The sequence below is a fragment of the Triturus cristatus genome, chromosome 4_1 (genome assembly GCF_964204655.1).
Source record: "Triturus cristatus chromosome 4_1, aTriCri1.1, whole genome shotgun sequence".
In the NCBI taxonomy this organism is placed as follows: Eukaryota; Metazoa; Chordata; class Amphibia; order Caudata; family Salamandridae; genus Triturus; species Triturus cristatus.
In genome coordinates, this window is record NC_140585.1 from 672,127,673 (window position 1) to 672,146,833 (window position 19,161).

The 19,161-nt window shown below is 47.7% G+C and overlaps 1 protein-coding gene across 11 annotated transcripts in view; it reads left to right on the forward strand.

Annotated features, from left to right (window-relative positions):
• Positions 1-19,161, forward strand: part of ANKRD26 (ankyrin repeat domain 26) — a 1,120,330-nt gene that overhangs the window by 554,943 nt on the left and 546,226 nt on the right. For all 11 annotated transcript variants that reach the window (XM_085653113.1, XM_085653117.1, XM_085653121.1 and 8 more), the window contains one exon: positions 12,715-12,898. In XM_085653113.1, coding sequence (XP_085509239.1) covers positions 12,715-12,898 — 184 coding nt within the window. The remainder of the gene's footprint in view (positions 1-12,714; positions 12,899-19,161) is intronic.

The window sequence follows — 19,161 nt, forward strand, 5'->3', positions numbered from 1 at the left end:
ACGACCGGATCACGTGGCTCACCGCCACGTGATAGGGACGGTCCGGTTAAAATAAATTTGACCATCTGGAGCTCAGTAACATTCAGAGATACAGGGGCACACAAGTGGTGTAAGCGGACGCGCTCTCTTTATGAACTAAGCAATATTCCCTGTTTATCTCCTCCTTCCCAATGACTTAGAGACTCGGTCCACAATGATATTCTAAATTTAACCCTACTGAGTTCCAAACATAAGAAAGCATACAAAGTTATATTTCTTTTTCAGTGTTTGACTACTGGGATCATCCCCCTTGCCATACCCGAAGATGTATTTTTAGCATAAGTTTGGCACCCCTGGCACTCCAAACTCAGATCATGACTGGACCTGGAGGACCAAAGAAGAACTGCCATGCTGTACCGTAGAACTAGTCAAGAGAGAGGCTGCATTGAAGTGGACTGCACCTGCTGAACCTGGTGGCTAGCAAAGGAGTGGGACTGTGCCTGCTGTGTCCTGCGTGAGGAGAAGCCATCCCCAGAACCCAGCCAAATCGAAGGGTCAGTGAGCTTGCCTCCTGTTCATAGCATAGGGACATAACAGCTGTGAAGCCTGCTGGGGAAGTTGGTAGCCCAAAGTCTTCAAACCGCCGCCAACCGCTCCCGTGCAGCACCAGGTACCAGAACGTCATGCACAAAGTTGCACAAGTTTGCTGAGCCCAGGAGTGTCGTCGAAGTGCAGCTGGGACCGTCAGTGGATGAGTTATTGGCCCAGGAAAGATTGTCCTGTGACTGCCATATTGGGTGAACAGTAGTTCAGTGGCAACTGGGCTTCTGCCAGCAACAAGAAGATTTCCAGGGACATCAGCACTGTGCCCAGGACTGCCTCACCCCCTTTGTGGACTGAGGAGTAGTCGCAGCAAGACCACTATAAACAATAACGTATTCACAGCATCCTTTGAGCATCTTCAGGACCCTTCATCACTTTCATCAGGACCACTTCCATAGGAAAGCGATTCAAAGGATAAAATTGCCTGGAGCCGACTGAAGACCGCTCCACCTGTTGAGGTAATTGTTTCTGAGGACCTTGCTGGTCCCCCTGATTGGCTCCCCACTGGAGTTGGTAGCCAACAGTGAGTCTGAGTGACTGCATTATAAATAGATCAAAGCAGGGATAGACTGAGTGCACTCCAGTTACTTCCTTTAATCAACTATTATCCTTTTTGAGATTGTTCGCGTGCTTGGCCCGGTATCGTGGACTGCCCTAAGCCACCTGTATTGTGAACAACAAATAGAAAATGGGGCGACATCTCACCCCATCTCCGGACGCACTGCGATAATGTATATCAATGATACGGTAAGTTAATCCAGGTTTACTCAAAGTTTATTCAGTTCATCAAAAGTTTTATTCACGATTTCCAAAGTTAATCCGTAGTCAAAAAGGAGACATCTTACACTAGTCACTGTAACCTTAAACGCTGTTAAAATGCCAATAGGCCTTGATCAGTAGCAGTTAGTGTGCGTAAGCAATCCTCATTAATTCATCTTGGTAACCCAATGCATTTCGGGCCTAAATTTGGCCCTTCGTCACGGGTATTCCACATTTTAAGAAACAATGATTAAATGACAAATATTTTAAACCATTTGCCCCTGTTCATTCATGTTAAAAATGTTGCAAGTCTTTACCAAATCACTCGGCCCACCATTAACGTTTTCCCTCTAATCGTGGCGAAAAGCGCCATCACTAAGTAGATGCCCGAATACACCTCCCTCTTTCTCCCTTATGTCTCTCACTTGTATTGCGCCTTTAATTCCCAAATTTTATTTATCCTAAGTATACCAGTGTGCTTTCTCCGTTCCAATTAATGCAAGAGCCACATCGAATCCACCCAAATAGTTACCTTCAAAATAAGCCTCCAGTCACATCATGAGTGGTTCGCATACTAAGTTCTATCTGCAATCTGTATTTAGAGCACCTGAAGTTATATCCCCTCCCTCCGGTGACGTCTTTCTTTGTAGGTACACCCTCTTCTCTTAACCCTATGTTTCCCATCACTTTCAATTTAAACTGTTGCCATGTTGTGTGTATAGGACATGAGGTATGCAAAGAAAAAAAAAAACACCTCGTGGCTGCACAAACGTATGATGGGAACATAATAACTAAAGTAAAAAGAAGAAATTGGGGATGAGAGAAAAGTAATTGATAAGAAAGAAAGAGGAAAGTTATTGCCTAGCTAGTCTTGCAAAAGTGTTTGCAAGACTACCAGATATTGCAGGTCGTGTTAAAGATTTCATTCATTCAGGGCCTTCATGAGGAAGTGTGTGTGGATCAAGTGGGAGGTACATATCCACATTATGGGGGGTTGATTATCTCTAGGTATCTATCTAAACTGTCCTACGAGGCTTTGTTAGCTGAGAACCATGGGTATTGAGTAGGGAGGATGGAGTGTGTTCCCCAAATGTATCTCAACCATTTCCACCAAGTGTTAGAGGCATTACCCAACGATTTCCTGGAGGATAGAATGGTTTTGTAGGCGAGGATGAAAAGTAGGTCCACTAAGAGTAGATGATCCCTCTTTAAATCAAGTTTGTAGTGGGAACTGTAAACTGGAAATGAAACATTTCTTGAGAGTTTGGTTTGGAGGATTTCATGTATGGTATTGTGCACTTTTAGTCTGGAAGCTGGAAAGCAGGGGGCATTCGTAGAGCATATGGCGGAGGTCAGCCGGAGGCATGTTACAGCTCCAGCAGTTGACTTTGTTGGAGAGGCCCAATGTAAAAAGTCTGTGAGGAATGTCGTAAGTTCTGTGAAGAACGTGTAGTTTAGTCTGATCCAAGTTCGGGGTGCGACCATTCCTTCCTTCCATTTCTGTTGAGTTGTGTTGCATAATGAGTAGGAAGTGGGTCTGAGTTTGGTGTAAATCTTGGAGGCCACATGTCCACATTTCTGGAAAGCTGATAAGAGGAGTGGGAGCGAGGCAGATTTAAAAGGATAGGGCTACCTTTAATTTTAGGAAGTGATAGAAATCAGCGGAAGGTATATTGTGTTTCTTAGAGATATCTTGGAATGAAAGGTGGTGTTAGAAAACCACACTCCCACTCTGAAAGGGTGGTGGTGGTCTTCCGGAACACACTGTGGTAGCTTGGCTCGAGTGGTCAGGAATCAGGCTCCGTGCTAAGCATACGACATACCCAAACAATAACCATGCGTGCATCCGTTCCAAAAACGACTCTACACCGTAAAAATTATGAAAATATCTTTCTTTATCTTCTTTTTCTCTTAGTTGCTGATTGGATAAAATAAATAACAATCACAATATACAAACTTTTTAGATAGTGCAGGTCAAATAAATACTGGCTTAATGATTCAATAAATAGGGGTGATCATAAATACTGAAGGCATAAATAAAAGTGCAATACATACAGGCAATTAAATATTCTGAGGCAACAAAATACTGTAAACCAATAAATATTGTGCATCAATAAATACTGTGGACCAATAAATACAGTGAAGCAATAAACAGGTTAAATACATTAAATACAGTGCCCCTAATAAATACTTAAAAGCTGACAGTGACACTCATAGAATCAGATCACTTTTGAATTCCTAAGGGCTGATTTGGCCCAGGCACAGCTTGTGGGGATGTGGAAGGCTTGGGGGTGTCTACTCCCTGGCTTTGACAAGGCTGAGGCCTAAACTGAGGTAGATCAAGGGGGGGAATACCAGAGACTTGGCTCTCTCCCTCCACACAACCTCTCTAGATTAGTCCCAGCTCACCCCTGGCACAGTCAGGTTGGTTCCAGCACCTCCCTAGCCCCTTAGAGCAGTCTCTCAGGTCTCCACAGGGCCTTAGGCGCCCTCTACTCCACTTACTGCCCTTTTTCTGATGCTCCGACGCCGCTGGAGTCGTGTCGACGCCGTGAGGCGGTTCCAGTTCGATGTCGGCGGCCTCGGCACAATGTCAGTTCTTTGACGACGCCGGTAGGCGGCTCCGGTCTCGATGTCAGCGGCCTCGGTTCGATCTCTACCTCCGATTCGATGGCGTCGGGCAGTCTTTACTCGATGTCGACTTCGGGCGGCTCCGGTCCGATGGCGACCTCGGATTCGATGACGCCGGCCTTGACTCGATGTCGACTTCCGGCGGCTCCGGAGTGCGATCTCCACTCCCGACCTCCGGTGCTCCTCTCCTTAGGTTTCCGGCGACTCCGGAGTGCGACCTCCACTCCCGACCTCCGGCACGATTCTCACAGGTTCCGGCGACTCCGGAGTGCGATCCTCACTCCCGACCTCCGGTACACCTCACCTCGGTCTCCGACGACTCCGGAGGGCGGACTTCACTCCTCCGATGACGCCGCTCACTCGACCTCGGGTGACTTCCTCCTCGACCTCTGGTATTCCTCACGACCTCTGAAGGCGCCCTCTCTCGACCTCTGGCGGCTCCGGGTACGACGTCCGCTTTCCAGTCGGCGCCGCTTCTCCACCTCGGGCTCCGGGTCTCAGGCTACTCGACGTCGGACTCCAGGGAAACCAGTTTCCAGGTCAGGATCTTGCTGTTCTCTGTTTCTAAGGCCTGTTCCTGCTGTCCAGGTCCTTAGGATGGGTTTTCTTGCTTCTTCCCACACAGGGCTCCAGGCTGGGCTCAGTCAGTACGGACTAGTATCAAGGGTGGGTTTATGGACCCCACTCCAGGCACAAGTTTCCACCCCTGCTGCTTCACTCCTTCCTCCTTCAAGTTTCTGCTGCTCACTCTTCACCAGTCAGGTGCCAACTGCCAGCTCCAACTGCCAACTCTCTGTCTTAGCTTCCCAACATTCTAAACCGCCTCCAACTGTCACAGGGTTCTGGAATGTTCTGGAAGGTGCTAGCAGGTTCCAGTGGATGCTGGTGATGTCACAGGTGGCCACCATTTTGTGCTCCAGGCCCTCAGACAGAAGTTTCAGGGATAGCTAAAATGGCTCCCTGAATCTGCATCAACATGAAAAATGAAAACAAATGAGGGAAAAAGGGCCAAGTCCTACATAACCCCCTTCCAGCCAAAAGCCAGGGTAGACCGATCAATGCCTTGATGGTCTTCCCTGCTTGGGCCGAGAAAAGGTGGACGCCGGCCCGCAACGGCAGGAGCACCCGCAAGTTCTCCTCCGCTCTGGAACCCAATGGTTCCCTAACAAGCCTCCCTGGACCAACAAAACCACCCCACTGGGGCTCCCTAGCTAGTTGTGGCCAGGACCGGCCCCTGGGCCGTCCAGATGTCTCTGGCCCGGGTGATCTCGCGGAGTGGGGGGCAGTAGCCCCAGGCCTGTAGTGCCCGTTGACCACTCCGGTCCTCCTCCTTGCAGTCCTAAACTGCCTCTGGTCCTTCCTCCTGGGGTTCACACCCTTAGGCTGACCAGCCTTCAGGGGCGAGACTCTCCTCCCCCTAACTCTCCTTCTGGGGTTCCTCACCCTACCCTGCGAGGCACCCTCAGACCAACACTTCCTCCTCAGTCTAGGGCCTTGACCCCTCAACTGATCCTTCAACCTAGGGTCTAAACCCTTAGGCTGAGTCGGTGCCCGAGGCGAGACCTTCCTCCCTCTGCACCCCCTTCCAGATTTCAGCACCCTCCTAACGGGAAAAGTACCCCTGGAAGTCAATTTCGGGGGGACCCGGTTAACAGAGGCCCCACCCGCCAGGTCAGGCAACCCCTGAGCCTGGCATCCCAGCCCAGGACCTAAACCCTGAAACTGGACCAACCCCAGAACCTCAGGCGCGCTGGTTACAGTTGCCCTGGGTCCTCCTGACACTAGGGGCTCCCCTGCACGGGAGGGCACATCGGAACAGCCTAGGCTCCCAACCTGGGGCTCCCTTGCGGAACTCTCCAGGCCCTGAGACTTCGGTTGGGGCACCTCGGGACACCTCCCCGTCTCACGCCTTCCTACAGATAGGTCGTGAGGCCCTACAACCCTCTCTCCCTGGGACCTAGCTGGGCTATCTGCCACTTCTCCCACCTCGCTGGGTTGGGAGATCCCTGCACTACCCCCTTCAGGTTCCCACCCCAATGCCTCCTCAGACACCCTGGTGATGTCATCCTGGGGTAAATAAACTTCTAGCTCCTGTGGAGCTTCCGGTATGCTGCCACCAGTGTCCTCGCTGGACACACTCATCTGGAGGGCACGCAGCTCCAACTCCCTCATCTGAAGCTCGTGCGCCATCCTTCTCTCCTCCATCTCTTTCTCCAGCCTTGCTAAGTCCCATGTGAGCTGTCTTTTCTCCCTCCGGTCCGGTCTGTTAACTCCACTTTAGACAAGCCACCGCTAGAGGCACTGCTGCCCTTCCTAGAAATGGTTCTGGGCCCCGCTGACAGGTTCCCCACCTCAGGTTGGTACATCTCAGCCCCCTCGGTGTCAGGCTCTCTATCCCTGTCCTCCTCCTCAGCCTTGCTTTCTCGGCGTGCCTCCCCCCAAGCCCTTAAGCTGGTTTGGAGTGCACCCTTCTTTGCTCCTGGGGGACAGTACACCCCCTCCCGCTGGCAAAACTCCCTGAGTTGGGCCACAGTGTACGTTTCTAGATTTTCTAGTACAAACTCCATCTCGCCCACTCAGGTTAGAGGACAGGTTTTGTGCAGTAACTATGCAGGGGGGTACCTTTAATAATACCTCCTCCCACCACCAGAGTAAATTTGGAAAAAAACAAAAACCCACAATTAGGAAGGCCGCTTTGAGAAAACTCCCGGTGTAGGCCTATGGACTACCCACAGTTATTGTTGAGTATACGTAGGCACAGCTCTATCCCACCACTGAACACCAATTATGTTAGAAAACCACACTCCCACTCTGAAAGGGTGGTGGTGGTCTTCCGGAACACACTGTGGTAGCTTGGCTCGAGTGGTCAGGAATCAGGCTCCGTGCTAAGCATACGACATACCCAAACAATAACCATGCGTGCATCCGTTCCAAAAACGACTCTACACCGTAAAAATTATGAAAATATCTTTCTTTATCTTCTTTTTCTCTTAGTTGCTGATTGGATAAAATAAATAACAATCACAATATACAAACTTTTTAGATAGTGCAGGTCAAATAAATACTGGCTTAATGATTCAATAAATAGGGGTGATCATAAATACTGAAGGCATAAATAAAAGTGCAATACATACAGGCAATTAAATATTCTGAGGCAATAAATACTGTAAACCAATAAATATTGTGCATCAATAAATACTGTGGACCAATAAATACAGTGAAGCAATAAACAGGTTAAATACAATAAATACAGTGCCCCTAATAAATACTTAAAAGCTGACAGTGACACTCATAGAATCAGATCACTTTTGAATTCCTAAGGGCTGATTTGGCCCAGGCACAGCTTGTGGGGATGTGGAAGGCTTGGGGGTGTCTACTCCCTGGCTTTGACAAGGCTGAGGCCTAAACTGAGGTAGATCAAGGGGGGGAATACCAGAGACTTGGCTCTCTCCCTCCACACAACCTCTCTAGATTAGTCCCAGCTCACCCCTGGCACAGTCAGGTTGGTTCCAGCACCTCCCTAGCCCCTTAGAGCAGTCTCTCAGGTCTCCACAGGGCCTTAGGCGCCCTCTACTCCACTTACTGCCCTTTTTCTGATGCTCCGACGCCGCTGGAGTCGTGTCGACGCCGTGAGGCGGTTCCAGTTCGATGTCGGCGGCCTCGGCACAATGTCAGTTCTTTGACGACGCCGGTAGGCGGCTCCGGTCTCGATGTCAGCGGCCTCGGTTCGATCTCTACCTCCGATTCGATGGCGTCGGGCAGTCTTTACTCGATGTCGACTTCGGGCGGCTCCGGTCCGATGGCGACCTCGGATTCGATGACGTCGGCCGGCCTTGACTCGATGTCGACTTCCGGCGGCTCCGGAGTGCGATCTCCACTCCCGACCTCCGGTGCTCCTCTCCTTAGGTTTCCGGCGACTCCGGAGTGCGACCTCCACTCCCGACCTCCGGCACGATTCTCACAGGTTCCGGCGACTCCGGAGTGCGATCCTCACTCCCGACCTCCGGTACACCTCACCTCGGTCTCCGACGACTCCGGAGGGCGGACTTCACTCCTCCGATGACGCCGCTCACTCGACCTCGGGTGACTTCCTCCTCGACCTCTGGTATTCCTCACGACCTCTGAAGGCGCCCTCTCTCGACCTCTGGCGGCTCCGGGTACGACGTCCGCTTTCCAGTCGGCGCCGCTTCTCCACCTCGGGCTCCGGGTCTCGGGCTACTCGACGTCGGACTCCAGGGAAACCAGTTTCCAGGTCAGGATCTTGCTGTTCTCTGTTTCTAAGGCCTGTTCCTGCTGTCCAGGTCCTTAGGATGGGTTTTCTTGCTTCTTCCCACACAGGGCTCCAGGCTGGGCTCAGTCAGTAGGGACTAGTATCAAGGGTGGGTTTATGGACCCCACTCCAGGCACAAGTTTCCACCCCTGCTGCTTCACTCCTTCCTCCTTCAAGTTTCTGCTGCTCACTCTTCACCAGTCAGGTGCCAACTGCCAGCTCCAACTGCCAACTCTCTGTCTTAGCTTCCCAACATTCTAAACCGCCTCCAACTGTCACAGGGTTCTGGAATGTTCTGGAAGGTGCTAGCAGGTTCCAGTGGATGCTGGTGATGTCACAGGTGGCCACCATTTTGTGCTCCAGGCCCTCAGACAGAAGTTTCAGGGATAGCTAAAATGGCTCCCTGAATCTGCATCAACATGAAAAATGAAAACAAATGAGGGAAAAAGGGCCAAGTCCTACAGGTGGTGTGTTCTAGAACCAAGATCGCCCATCGTAGAAATTCCCTTCTCAATCCTCGAGTTAGAAATGGATAGGTCAGAAAGAAGTTTAATGTTTTTGTTAAAACAAATTGAGGTGAACAGAGAGCAGCTGATCTGAGAGATGATGATCCAGATGAAGTAGGCACTGCCTTGTATGGTTTAAAATCAAGTTATCAATGATAGGATGATCTTTATATATGGTTAAGAGGCAAGGCAAAGGAAGGCTGTTAGTTGAGAGCCATTCTAGAGTGAGCCAATGAAGAGTGAAGAATTGTTGTTGAACCACTTTGCCCTTTGGTCTGCCAGGAAGGCTAATTGATCATTTTTGAAGTCCGCTTGTTTGGCTCCACCTAAATGTTTGGAAATGTGGCATTTCTTTAGGGATATACTTGGCTTCTTAGAATGCCAAATACATTTGTTAAAAAGGTGGTCTACATTGCAGAAAATGGGGGACAAAGACATTAAGTAGTTAACCGTCGGGGTAATAACCATTTTTGTAGATTCAAGCTTGTCCCACCAGGTTAGACATTTTCGTTATTAGGTTTCTCAAATGGACTGAATTGTATGTAGTACTAGGGACTCATTGTGTTGAATGGATTCAACAAGGTTGTCATCAGTAACTGATGTCACTTTGTAACCATGTTCTGAAACAGTGTTTCTTCCTCATGTAAAGCGCTCTGATACCTCCGGGTCTAGCCAGCGCTATATAAAACTCAATAAATTAAATAAATTAAATTTGAGACCCAGGTACTTGCGAAATTTAGGTTGTCAGGCTAATCCCGAGGTGCTTGGATCTTCTTTAGTGCAGTGAATGTTTAGTGGGCGTACTTCAGATTGGTCTCTGTTCAGAGTATAGCCACAACAGCATAGTCCTCAATAATGGTCATAATGTTGGGGATGGCAGTGTCTGCTTGTTATGTTATGATTAGAATATCGTCTGTGCATGCTGCCGTTTTGAAAGAATGGTCCCTGATGGAGATATCAGTGGAGTTAGATTGTCCATTGAGTGATAGCAGAAGAGGTTCAAAGGCTAAGAGGAAGAGGGTTGGGGAGAGGGGGTAGCCTTGCCTTGTACCTTGTTTAAGGGGGAATGAGTCTGATAGCAATCAATTAGCCCTGAATTTGGCGCTTGGGTTTGAGTAGAGGGTCTTTACCATTTTTTGAATGTTTTGCCAAGGTTTAAAAAGGGCATCGTGGATTTTAGAAAGGGCCATGCAACATTGTTGAATGCTTTTTCAGCATCAGATGCTATTGAAGCAACGGGGTAGTTCTTGGAGAGAGTGACTTGGAGAACATGTCCAACTAGTCTAACGCTCTCATTGGAGAGTCTACCTTTGAGGAATCCAGCTTGGTATGGGCCAATCAGTAAAGAGAGAATGGGTTTGATACTATTAGCCAGAATCTTGGCGTACTTTTTGGATTGTGTATGATCCTTGCCTTCTTTGGGAAGTAAGGCTATGATGGCTTCCGCAGACGTTGCATCAATGATACCTATGTCCGCGTAGTTATGGAAAACTGAATGAAGGGGTTTATGTAGTTCCACAGAGAAAGAATTGTTGAATTGGGCTTTAAAACCAGCCGGCCTAGGGGCTTTCCCCACCTTAAGGGATTTGATAGCTGAGTTTAGTTCAGGGGCGACGATGGGCTAGTTCAACAGGGACTGACAATGGACATCTAGTTTGGGTAAGTTAAGCTTATTAAGGTGAGCCAAACTTTCCACAGAGTTGACGCTGGCGTTTTCATCATATAGGACACTGTAGTAGTCAAAGAAGAGTTTAGAAATTTTGTGGGGGTCTAGATATAGTTGTCCAAACTTGTTTCTGATGGGGGTCCTTTAGGGGTTGTTTGGATTGTTTCTGAAGTAGCTGGCTAAAATCTTCCCAGCAGTGTTACCTACACAGTGTTTTATAGAAATGAATTTACTGACCCATTGTCCAGCCCCAGTACGGAGGAGTTTATTGTATTCATATATTTTTGCGATTTAGGCTATGTAGCAATTGTGTGCCTTTTTCAGAGTAGCGTTCGAACTCCAGTTGTTTTATTTTGTTTTCCAATTTTGTTGGCTGAGCATTAGCCATCTTATAAATATTAGCACTGATGCCTATAATTACTCTGCTGGTGGCCTTAAAGGCATCCCCATACGTTTGTGGAGGGCAGCCATGGAAGAAAATTTCCAATGGCTTGGCGGATCGTTTCTAGGTGACTTTTGTCTTTCAGGATGTCCTCATCAAGTCTCCAGGATTTATCTAATCTCTGGTGAGAATGCAGTCTAGACTAAGGAGGCTAATATGGGTGAGTGATCAGAGACTAGTCGAGGTTCTATGGATGAGTTTTCGCAATGTTTAGAGACTAGGATGTGGTCTATTACAGAAAACGATTGGTGAGTAGAGGAATAAAAAGTGTAATCCCTTCTATCTGGGTGTTGTAGGCACCATGTGTCAACCACGGCAAAGCTCTGGCATGGTTTGTGTATGAGCTTATGTGAGGGTGTCTGTTTTAATTTGGCTGTCAAGCTGCGATCAGTGGTGGGGTCGAGTGGTAGGTTAAAGTCCCCCCAATTATCAACCGCGAGTCATTAGGGAGGTCTGATAGTAATCTGTCTGTGTTTCCAGAAGTCCATGCCATTTGAGTTTGGTGCATACAGGTTCAGTCAGTAGAATTCCATTCCAGATTTACTTAGTTTGTTAAGTGTTCGTCTCCCCTTTGGATCGTATATGGTGGCTGGGACCGTGATGTTAGCTTATTTGGTGATGATGGTAAGAACGCCATTCTTTTTTAATGGAGCTGGTGACCCGATTACTTCTGAAAACCATGGAGCCTTATATGAGAATATTTCTTTTTAGGCGAGTTTAAACTCTTGTAGGAGTTTACGGACGCATCTAAATTTGTATGTGTACTCAACAATTTTCCTCCTCTTAACCGGGTGATTCAACCCTTTGGTGCTAAGAGAGGATTCACAAGGAATCACTGCTGGACATTGGAAATACATTGATGTAACTGAGATGTGTAGGAGTATAGAGTCACCTCAATGTGGTGAGATGGGTTGCCAACCCTCGTGAGTGAAGTACAAAAAAGATTTACTGTGTGTATTGATCCTGCGTAATCAAGCTTTGCAAAAGGTTTGGTCTTGCAATGGTCTGATGTCAGATAAAAGGGTGCGGGAATCGCCAAGGACAGTGAGATCAGAAGAGAGAAAGGAGAGAAAAAGAGAGAAAGGAGAGAAAAAGAGAGAAAGGAGAGTGATAATAAAACAAAAGATTAGAGCCCACAAACTCCACACCCAACCCCACTCCTTCCCCACCTACTGTGATAGGTATAGCATGGGACCCAAAGGAGAAGACTTGTCTGCCCCTAGACGGTGTGGTGAAAATATGTATGTTCTAGGATGGGCAAGGATGACCATTAAAGAGATATGGATACCATCTCAAGATGCATCCAGTCTGATGCCTGGGGAATTTTCTAAGGGAAGGAATCTGTGACTAGATAGCGTCTCTACCAGTTAAAGCGTTACCGAAGGTAAGTAACTTGTTCTTTTTAACGTCTGAGTACTCTGGATCCACAAACTATAACCAAATCACACTTTGTGTGAGTCTGCTAGAGCTCAATAATTCGCATGAATAGAGATCTAGGAAAATTATTGCAGAGAATTCATTTTAATGTGTTGTATTTCTGCTGTTCTTTTTTGGTTGTAGTAAACTCGAACACTGCGCCATCTCTGACCACAAACCTACCAGTGATCCCTATTTTTGCATTAAATTACAATGTTTGTAATCTTAAATATTCAGGTTATCCTTTTATGTTACCTTTTTCTCACCTGTCACCAGAAGGTCCCAACTATTAGCTTGTGTTAGCTACTGTGCTGCCATATATATTTGTATAACATTGTGAAGAAGGCAATTGTAATAAGCTCCCTGTCTGCATTTTAATTCTCTTTACATGTATATAGTAATTAAATTGCATTTACTTAGAAAAACTATTTTGAAATTGAAGGTTCACCTTAAAGCAAGAAGAAGAAAAGAGGAAAAGTGTAGAGATGCTGTATGAAAAAAGCAGAGATCAGCTACGAAAGAAGGAGGATCAGTGCTGTAAAGAGATGGAAGGAAGACAACAGCTTGAACTCAGTCTTAGGAACAAAGAGCTGGAATTAAGAACATTGAAGAATAACATGAAACAGGTTTGAATATAGTATTAAAACATTTGGATCTAGCAAAACAATATGTGCAGCTTTGAAGAGTATGAAATTACAAGATACACCTCACAGTCATAATTATACTATAATCATGTACATTTTGATTGTAGGTTATCTGAAAAGCTTAAAGTTTATGTCTCATTATTAGGGAATTGAGTTGATTGATGCAATCCAACCTTTTCCTCTACATCTCCCTGATGTGGAGTTTAGGAACCTCTATTTGAAATGAAGTCTTGCAGCTTGTGCCACCTCGCATTTGAAGGGTGAACTTGGAAATAACATCATTATGAAATGTGCCATTGGTAAAGAACTGTGTATCTATTTGTGATTAGTCATAATGACAACAGAAGTGTATGTATCTGCCTGAAGTTTGGCCTCCTAGCAGTCAGTCTAAGATTTACCAAGGTGAGGGCATGAGACGCGAGTGGACCTCTTGTTGCTGTGATTTAACCTTCTTTTTCGCTGTCAATTTTATTCTTTCCTGTAAGACATGATTAGTGCCCACTTTTTATTTCTATCTGACATAGAACTTGCAGATTAGCATTTTTGAGCTTGACAGCTACTTAAATTACCACTTAACAACATATTTTCTTTTTAAACCTTTATCTTTCAATTTTACATGAATAAAGTGTGCAGTAGAATAGGCATTAGACATAGAATGCAGGAAGCAGGCAAGGGGGCAACACCCAGTTCATTGTGAGAAAATTGAAACCATGCCCAGGAGGAGAACCACAGGGCCACGCCACATAGAAACAGGCTCTCACTCACATGCCACCCCGTAATTTCATCCAGAAGCAAGCCAGCTGGGGGATTCAGTCTCCGCCATCATAGCCATAGCCCAGTGCCCAATATCAACTTAACAAAGGGCGAACGCCAGGACAATGACTGAATGAATACGCATTTATAGCGCATGGCTACCCGAGGGCATCCCAGCGCTCGATGTGGCGTCTCCGTCAATCAAAGCACAAATCAAGGGAAGAGAAAGGTTTTCAGCTGTTTCCTGAAATTGAAATAATTTGATTCTAGGCGAATATGCTCGGGAATTCGGTTCCATAACTTAGCTGCGTTGTTTGAAAACCGTCGGCCTCCTCTGCAAACTCGCTTAATCATGGGCACTATAAGTAAGCGTTTATGGTTAGATCTCAACGTCCTATTAGGGTGGTATAGTTGCACCATAGATAGGATCAATGGGGAGCCTTTCGCAGAAATGGCTTTGTGCACGATGCACATCGCCTTAAAGCTAATTCTGGCCTGAATGGGAAGCCAGTGCAGGCTAATAAGGGCTGGTTTGGCTTAATTGCATTTAGGGATGTTCATTAATAGGCGGGCAGCAACGTTCTGGACAATTTGCAGTCTGTTGGTAGTTCCCTGGGCCGCTCTTAGATACACTGCATTTGCATAATCCAGTCGCGAAAGTATCAGCGCCTTAACTAACACCCGTCTAGCATCAAAAGGAAGAAGCAGGAGAATCTTCCTTAGCATCCTGAGAAGTCCATAACAACTAACTGCAACTTTACAAGCCTGTTCTTTTAGATCCAACTTTCAGTCGAGCCATACTCCCAGACTCTTGATCTGTTTTTTTGGTACAGGTGGGGGGCCCAGACAACTGGGCCAGGATGCATCAATACTAGCAGGGACGGAGTGCCGAAGGAGCATAAGTTCTGTCTTGGCTCCGTTCAGTTTTAGGAATGACTTGTCCATCCATTCAGAGATCTTCCCCAAGCATGATACGAGACAATGCTCAGATTTGTCCTTTTGACTAAGGGATACCACCAATTGCGTATCGTCAGCGTAGGTGACAATCTGGATCCTCCAAGGATACACCAATTCAGCCAGAAAACTCATGTAGATGTTAAACATGGTAGGACTTAATGATGATCCTTGGGGGACTCCACACCGCAAGGGGATCTGCTCTGAGGCAGCATCATCTTTGTAGACACAGAAGCAGCAATTTTCAAGGAAGGACTGGAGCCAGTTCAATGCAACTCCTGCCACGCCCACCTCTCTAAGTCTTTGAACCATAAGATGGTGATTGAAGGCTGCGCTGAGATCTAACACTATAAGAGCAGCGCAGCCTCCGTCGTCCATAATTTTCCCGGTCTCCTCTATTACAACAATAAGGGCAGTTTCATTGCCCTGTTGGCATCTAAAACCTGTCTGAGAGGGGTGCAGACCATTGTTTTTTTCCAAAAATGCTGACAGTACCAAATTAACAAGTTTTTCAGCTAACTTGCTGATTCCTGGATACAGGGAGATGGGCCGATAATTGGCCCAATCCTCAGGGTCAAGATTTGTCTTTTTTTAAAGTTTACAATGACCTAGTAGCACCTACTCAGAAAGCAGGACCCAACCTTCAACATGTCCTCAACTCTGTCTGCATATAGTATCAACCACCAACTGCACAGGAGTATCAAAAACACACAACCGCAGCAATCAACCACGGCACTGGGATACTGCGTATACAGCAAGCCTTGCCAAGCACTACAACTCCCCATTCCCTAGGCATCCAGTGTATCCGGCACAAAATCCAACTCAGTGTCCAAGACACCAGTCTGTGCTGCAGCCTCAGGGGGGAGAGGTTTTATCTGCCAGGGACAACCCTAGCCCCCCTTGCCCCCTCAGTCTGCACCTGCAAGCTACCATCTTCCTGTATAGTCACTCGCTGAGTGTCTGAGTGGAGCACTGTGCTCCTTTTCTTCTACAAAAAAGTCCAACAGTCCCTATGGTCGGAGCTCCTTCCTGACACAATTTTCAAGGAAAGTCTCTGCCGAGGTCTCTTCCTCCCTTTTAGTGAACCCCAGGAAGTGAATGTTATTGCATCATGAGTGACCTTCAGCGTCTTCCATCCATCTTTCAAGCGGTCTAGAGACAGTCGTCATTTGAGCGATTTGACGCTTAAGGACTGCAACCTTCCCCTGCAACCCTTCAATGCTACCCTCAGCCATGGTGACTTTGTCCGCATCTTTTCTTAGATTAGGGTGGAGGAGGTTCACATCTATGAAAACAGTCTCTATTTAGTGCTTGAGCGCAGTTCGAAAGCCATGCATGGCCACCAGTAGCTCCGCTCGTGTGGGTTCCTGATCTTTCTGTGTGATCGCATTTGCAGGGGGCGAGCGCACCGGTCTGTTCTTACCCATGCTCTCTTGACATGAGTACCAATGCACACCCCACAATGCAGTTCAGCACGAGCAGAAGCAGCCAGGGCCAGCACGTGATGGATCTGGTCCACACAGTCTCTTCAGCGTGCAGCAGGCGGTGAAAAGCTAGCACACCATCTGGAGGATCCCCTGTAAGGACAGGACAAGGCCAGTGACAGCCCCCAGCTCCCCACCAGTCTTCTGGGCACCTCAACTCCTGCCACCATAGGGCTCCCCCTGCTGGTCACGTGCTGATTGTCCCACAGCCATATTTCCAGGCAGTGGCTCGTCAGCAGGCTCCCCACCGGGGCAGTGTAGGTCCAAGCCTGGGCCCCAGTCATCAGTTAGGCCCCTCACAATGAAAGGCTGCAAGTCTGTCCCCCACTGCTCAATCCCACGGTGCCCAAACACTCAGGGGGTGTCAACCTTCTCCTCAGGACTCCACTGTGCCGCCATGCACCCCTGGGGCTAAGCAAACCTATGTGTCCCAAGAGAGCCTGCCGCTTCCGGATGCCCCCTAAGGGTCTGATGTCACAGGCCGACCAGGGGGGGAGGGGGGGGGGCGGGCAGAGGCATGCACACATGGATCACATGAAAGTTCAGGGCACCTCACTGCCACCAGGGAGAGCACAAAGTTGCACCGCCAGCAGTGATCGGAGGCAATGGTACACCACAGAAGCCTGGCAAACAACATTGTCTTCCTCCCAGAGCCGTTAGAGCCACTATGACCCGGGGGGAGGGGCATCTCTTTTTCTCCCGCCAGGACGTCTGCAGGCAGTCGCAGGCATCTGCTCGCACAAGCGTGGGGGTAGCGATTCAGGGCTGTCCGCCCCACACTTCACAGCCTCAGCAGGCCACAAAAGAGTGGCGCAGAGCAGTCCACCACAAACCTGGGATCCAAAACCAAGCAGCAAGTCCATTACTCACTGGTAGCGGAGCATCCTCCCCCACTTACCACAAACAGTAGGTGGTACCACCCTCAGCACTTCTGCGGCTCCCGGGGGCCTCTTTCAGCTCCAGCAAGTGGGGTTTTGTCCATGGGCTTCTGTGCTCACCTGCATTGCCTCCTCCTTGCTCCCACCACCTGCGGTACTCCACTCCGAAGGCCCCGCTCCGCACTCTACTGTCACTGACAGGTAAAAAAAAGGCGCAGTTGTGGTTGCTGCCAGATTTCTGCACCGCCCCGGGCAGATCGCTGCTGTCTCGGCTCTGCTAGGCCCCGACCTTGCAGCCTTGCGTCAGGGGGGGCGCTCAAGCGGCACCCCATTGCTAGGTCGTTACTCCGTGGTTTCCTTTTTTAGTGGACTAGCTGTGTCTTAGACAGCAGGATGTCAAAGGATTAATGCAGGGCGGCCAGAAGCTCCGAGGCTCACGTCCTGATGGCCATGTTACTTGGCCACGGCCCCTCGATCAGCAGTTTCTTGATGGCTGCACTGAGGACAACGACGTTACTTGCCATAGCAGAATATTGAAAATGTTGGTATATTTTATTGCATTGCTGACATTTTTAACCGTTTTGTTTAATATTTTCTCACCCATTTTCTGATGCATTTTTGTTCTGTTGTATTTTTAGAATTCTTTGAATCGAAATAATCTATTTTATTAACCATATTCAAAACTGTAGTTGAGTTGTGTTACTTTATGAGAAGCACTCCTATTTGACTTTAGTCACCATTCGCTAATTCAGTTCCAATTGTTATGATGTACCGGAGAAGTGAAGGGAATAAGACATTAATATTGAATGGTTTTGTTATGCAAATCCAAGTAAATCGTGGAAGATGATAATATTGCTGCTCAACTCGATTTAAATTCTTATAATACATTCAGCTTTCGTAAAGTGGGTTTTTATCTAAAAGTCATTAGCAGATTATCATCATAGTGACTGGTCTTTGAAAATCATAAATGTAGCATATTCTATTGTTATCAACAAACAATGTAGAATTAATTAGTAGTTTCTGTGAATGGCACTTAAATGAATTACACCTAAATAAACCTGTTGTCATTACATTTTAGACAAGGGATAGTTTCAAGGCAAGTGTCAAGCTATTTTTTATTTAGATTTTCCCTCATGCCCTGTTGGCTATGAATGCCTAGAATATAGACAGGTCCAGAAAAGGGCATCTAAAAAGATAGCTGTTTCTCAAGCTTAACGTGAGAGGGCTCAATAACCCCGTCAAACGTAGGGCGATCCTCTCGTATTTAGAGAGCAGTGGAGCAGATATCTGCCTCCTACAAGAGATGCACCTGCTCTTGAATGATTGTCACCGACTTAAGTCCCGCATGTTCCCCACATAATTTTTCTCATCTAGGTCCTCTAAGAAGGCAGGGGGGGTGATCCTCGTTTCTCGAACATTTAAGGGGAAGGTAGTACAAAAGGTGGCAGAAATTAGGGGCAGGCTGCTTTTCTACCAGTTTACAGTCGGGGGACGCACACTAGTCATCAGGTCCTTATACGCAACCAACGAGGGGCAAGAAAGGTTTTTACACAAGGCTCTGACTGAGGCTACCACTACACCAGAGCGAAAGATTCTCTTGGTGGGCGACCTCAACACCCTAGATAGATCGGCCTAACGCATAGGCCAGGTTGGAGCACTCTCCCCTGAAGGGTTGACCAGATTGGATGACCTGGGACTGGTGGACCTCTATAGATGTTACCACCCGCATCTCAGGGAATACTATTACTATTCTAGTGCCTATAAAACCTACGCAAGACTTGCCTACCTGTGGCTTCACGACATCACGTCGGCTGTAGAAATCCTAGTGGCATTGTTGTCGGACCATGCGGCTTTCGTGGCCACTCTAACCCTACCGCCTATCCAACAGCCAACACGACAGTGGCACCTTTGGGACACCCTTTTGCAGTGCGCGGACGTGGTTGACCAGATACAACGTGCAATTGCCGATTATTTATCACACAGCGACAACCCTGCCACACTCCTATCTAGTAGATGGGTAGCACTTAAACCGTAATTAGGGGCGAATTAATCGCCATCTCGTCAGCGGACAATGCTGAACGGAGGGGGAAAACAAGATGACCTTACTCGGAAGGTATGGGAACTAGAACAAATGCACCAACGTACAGGGGATCCCAGTATCTGACGCCAACTAACG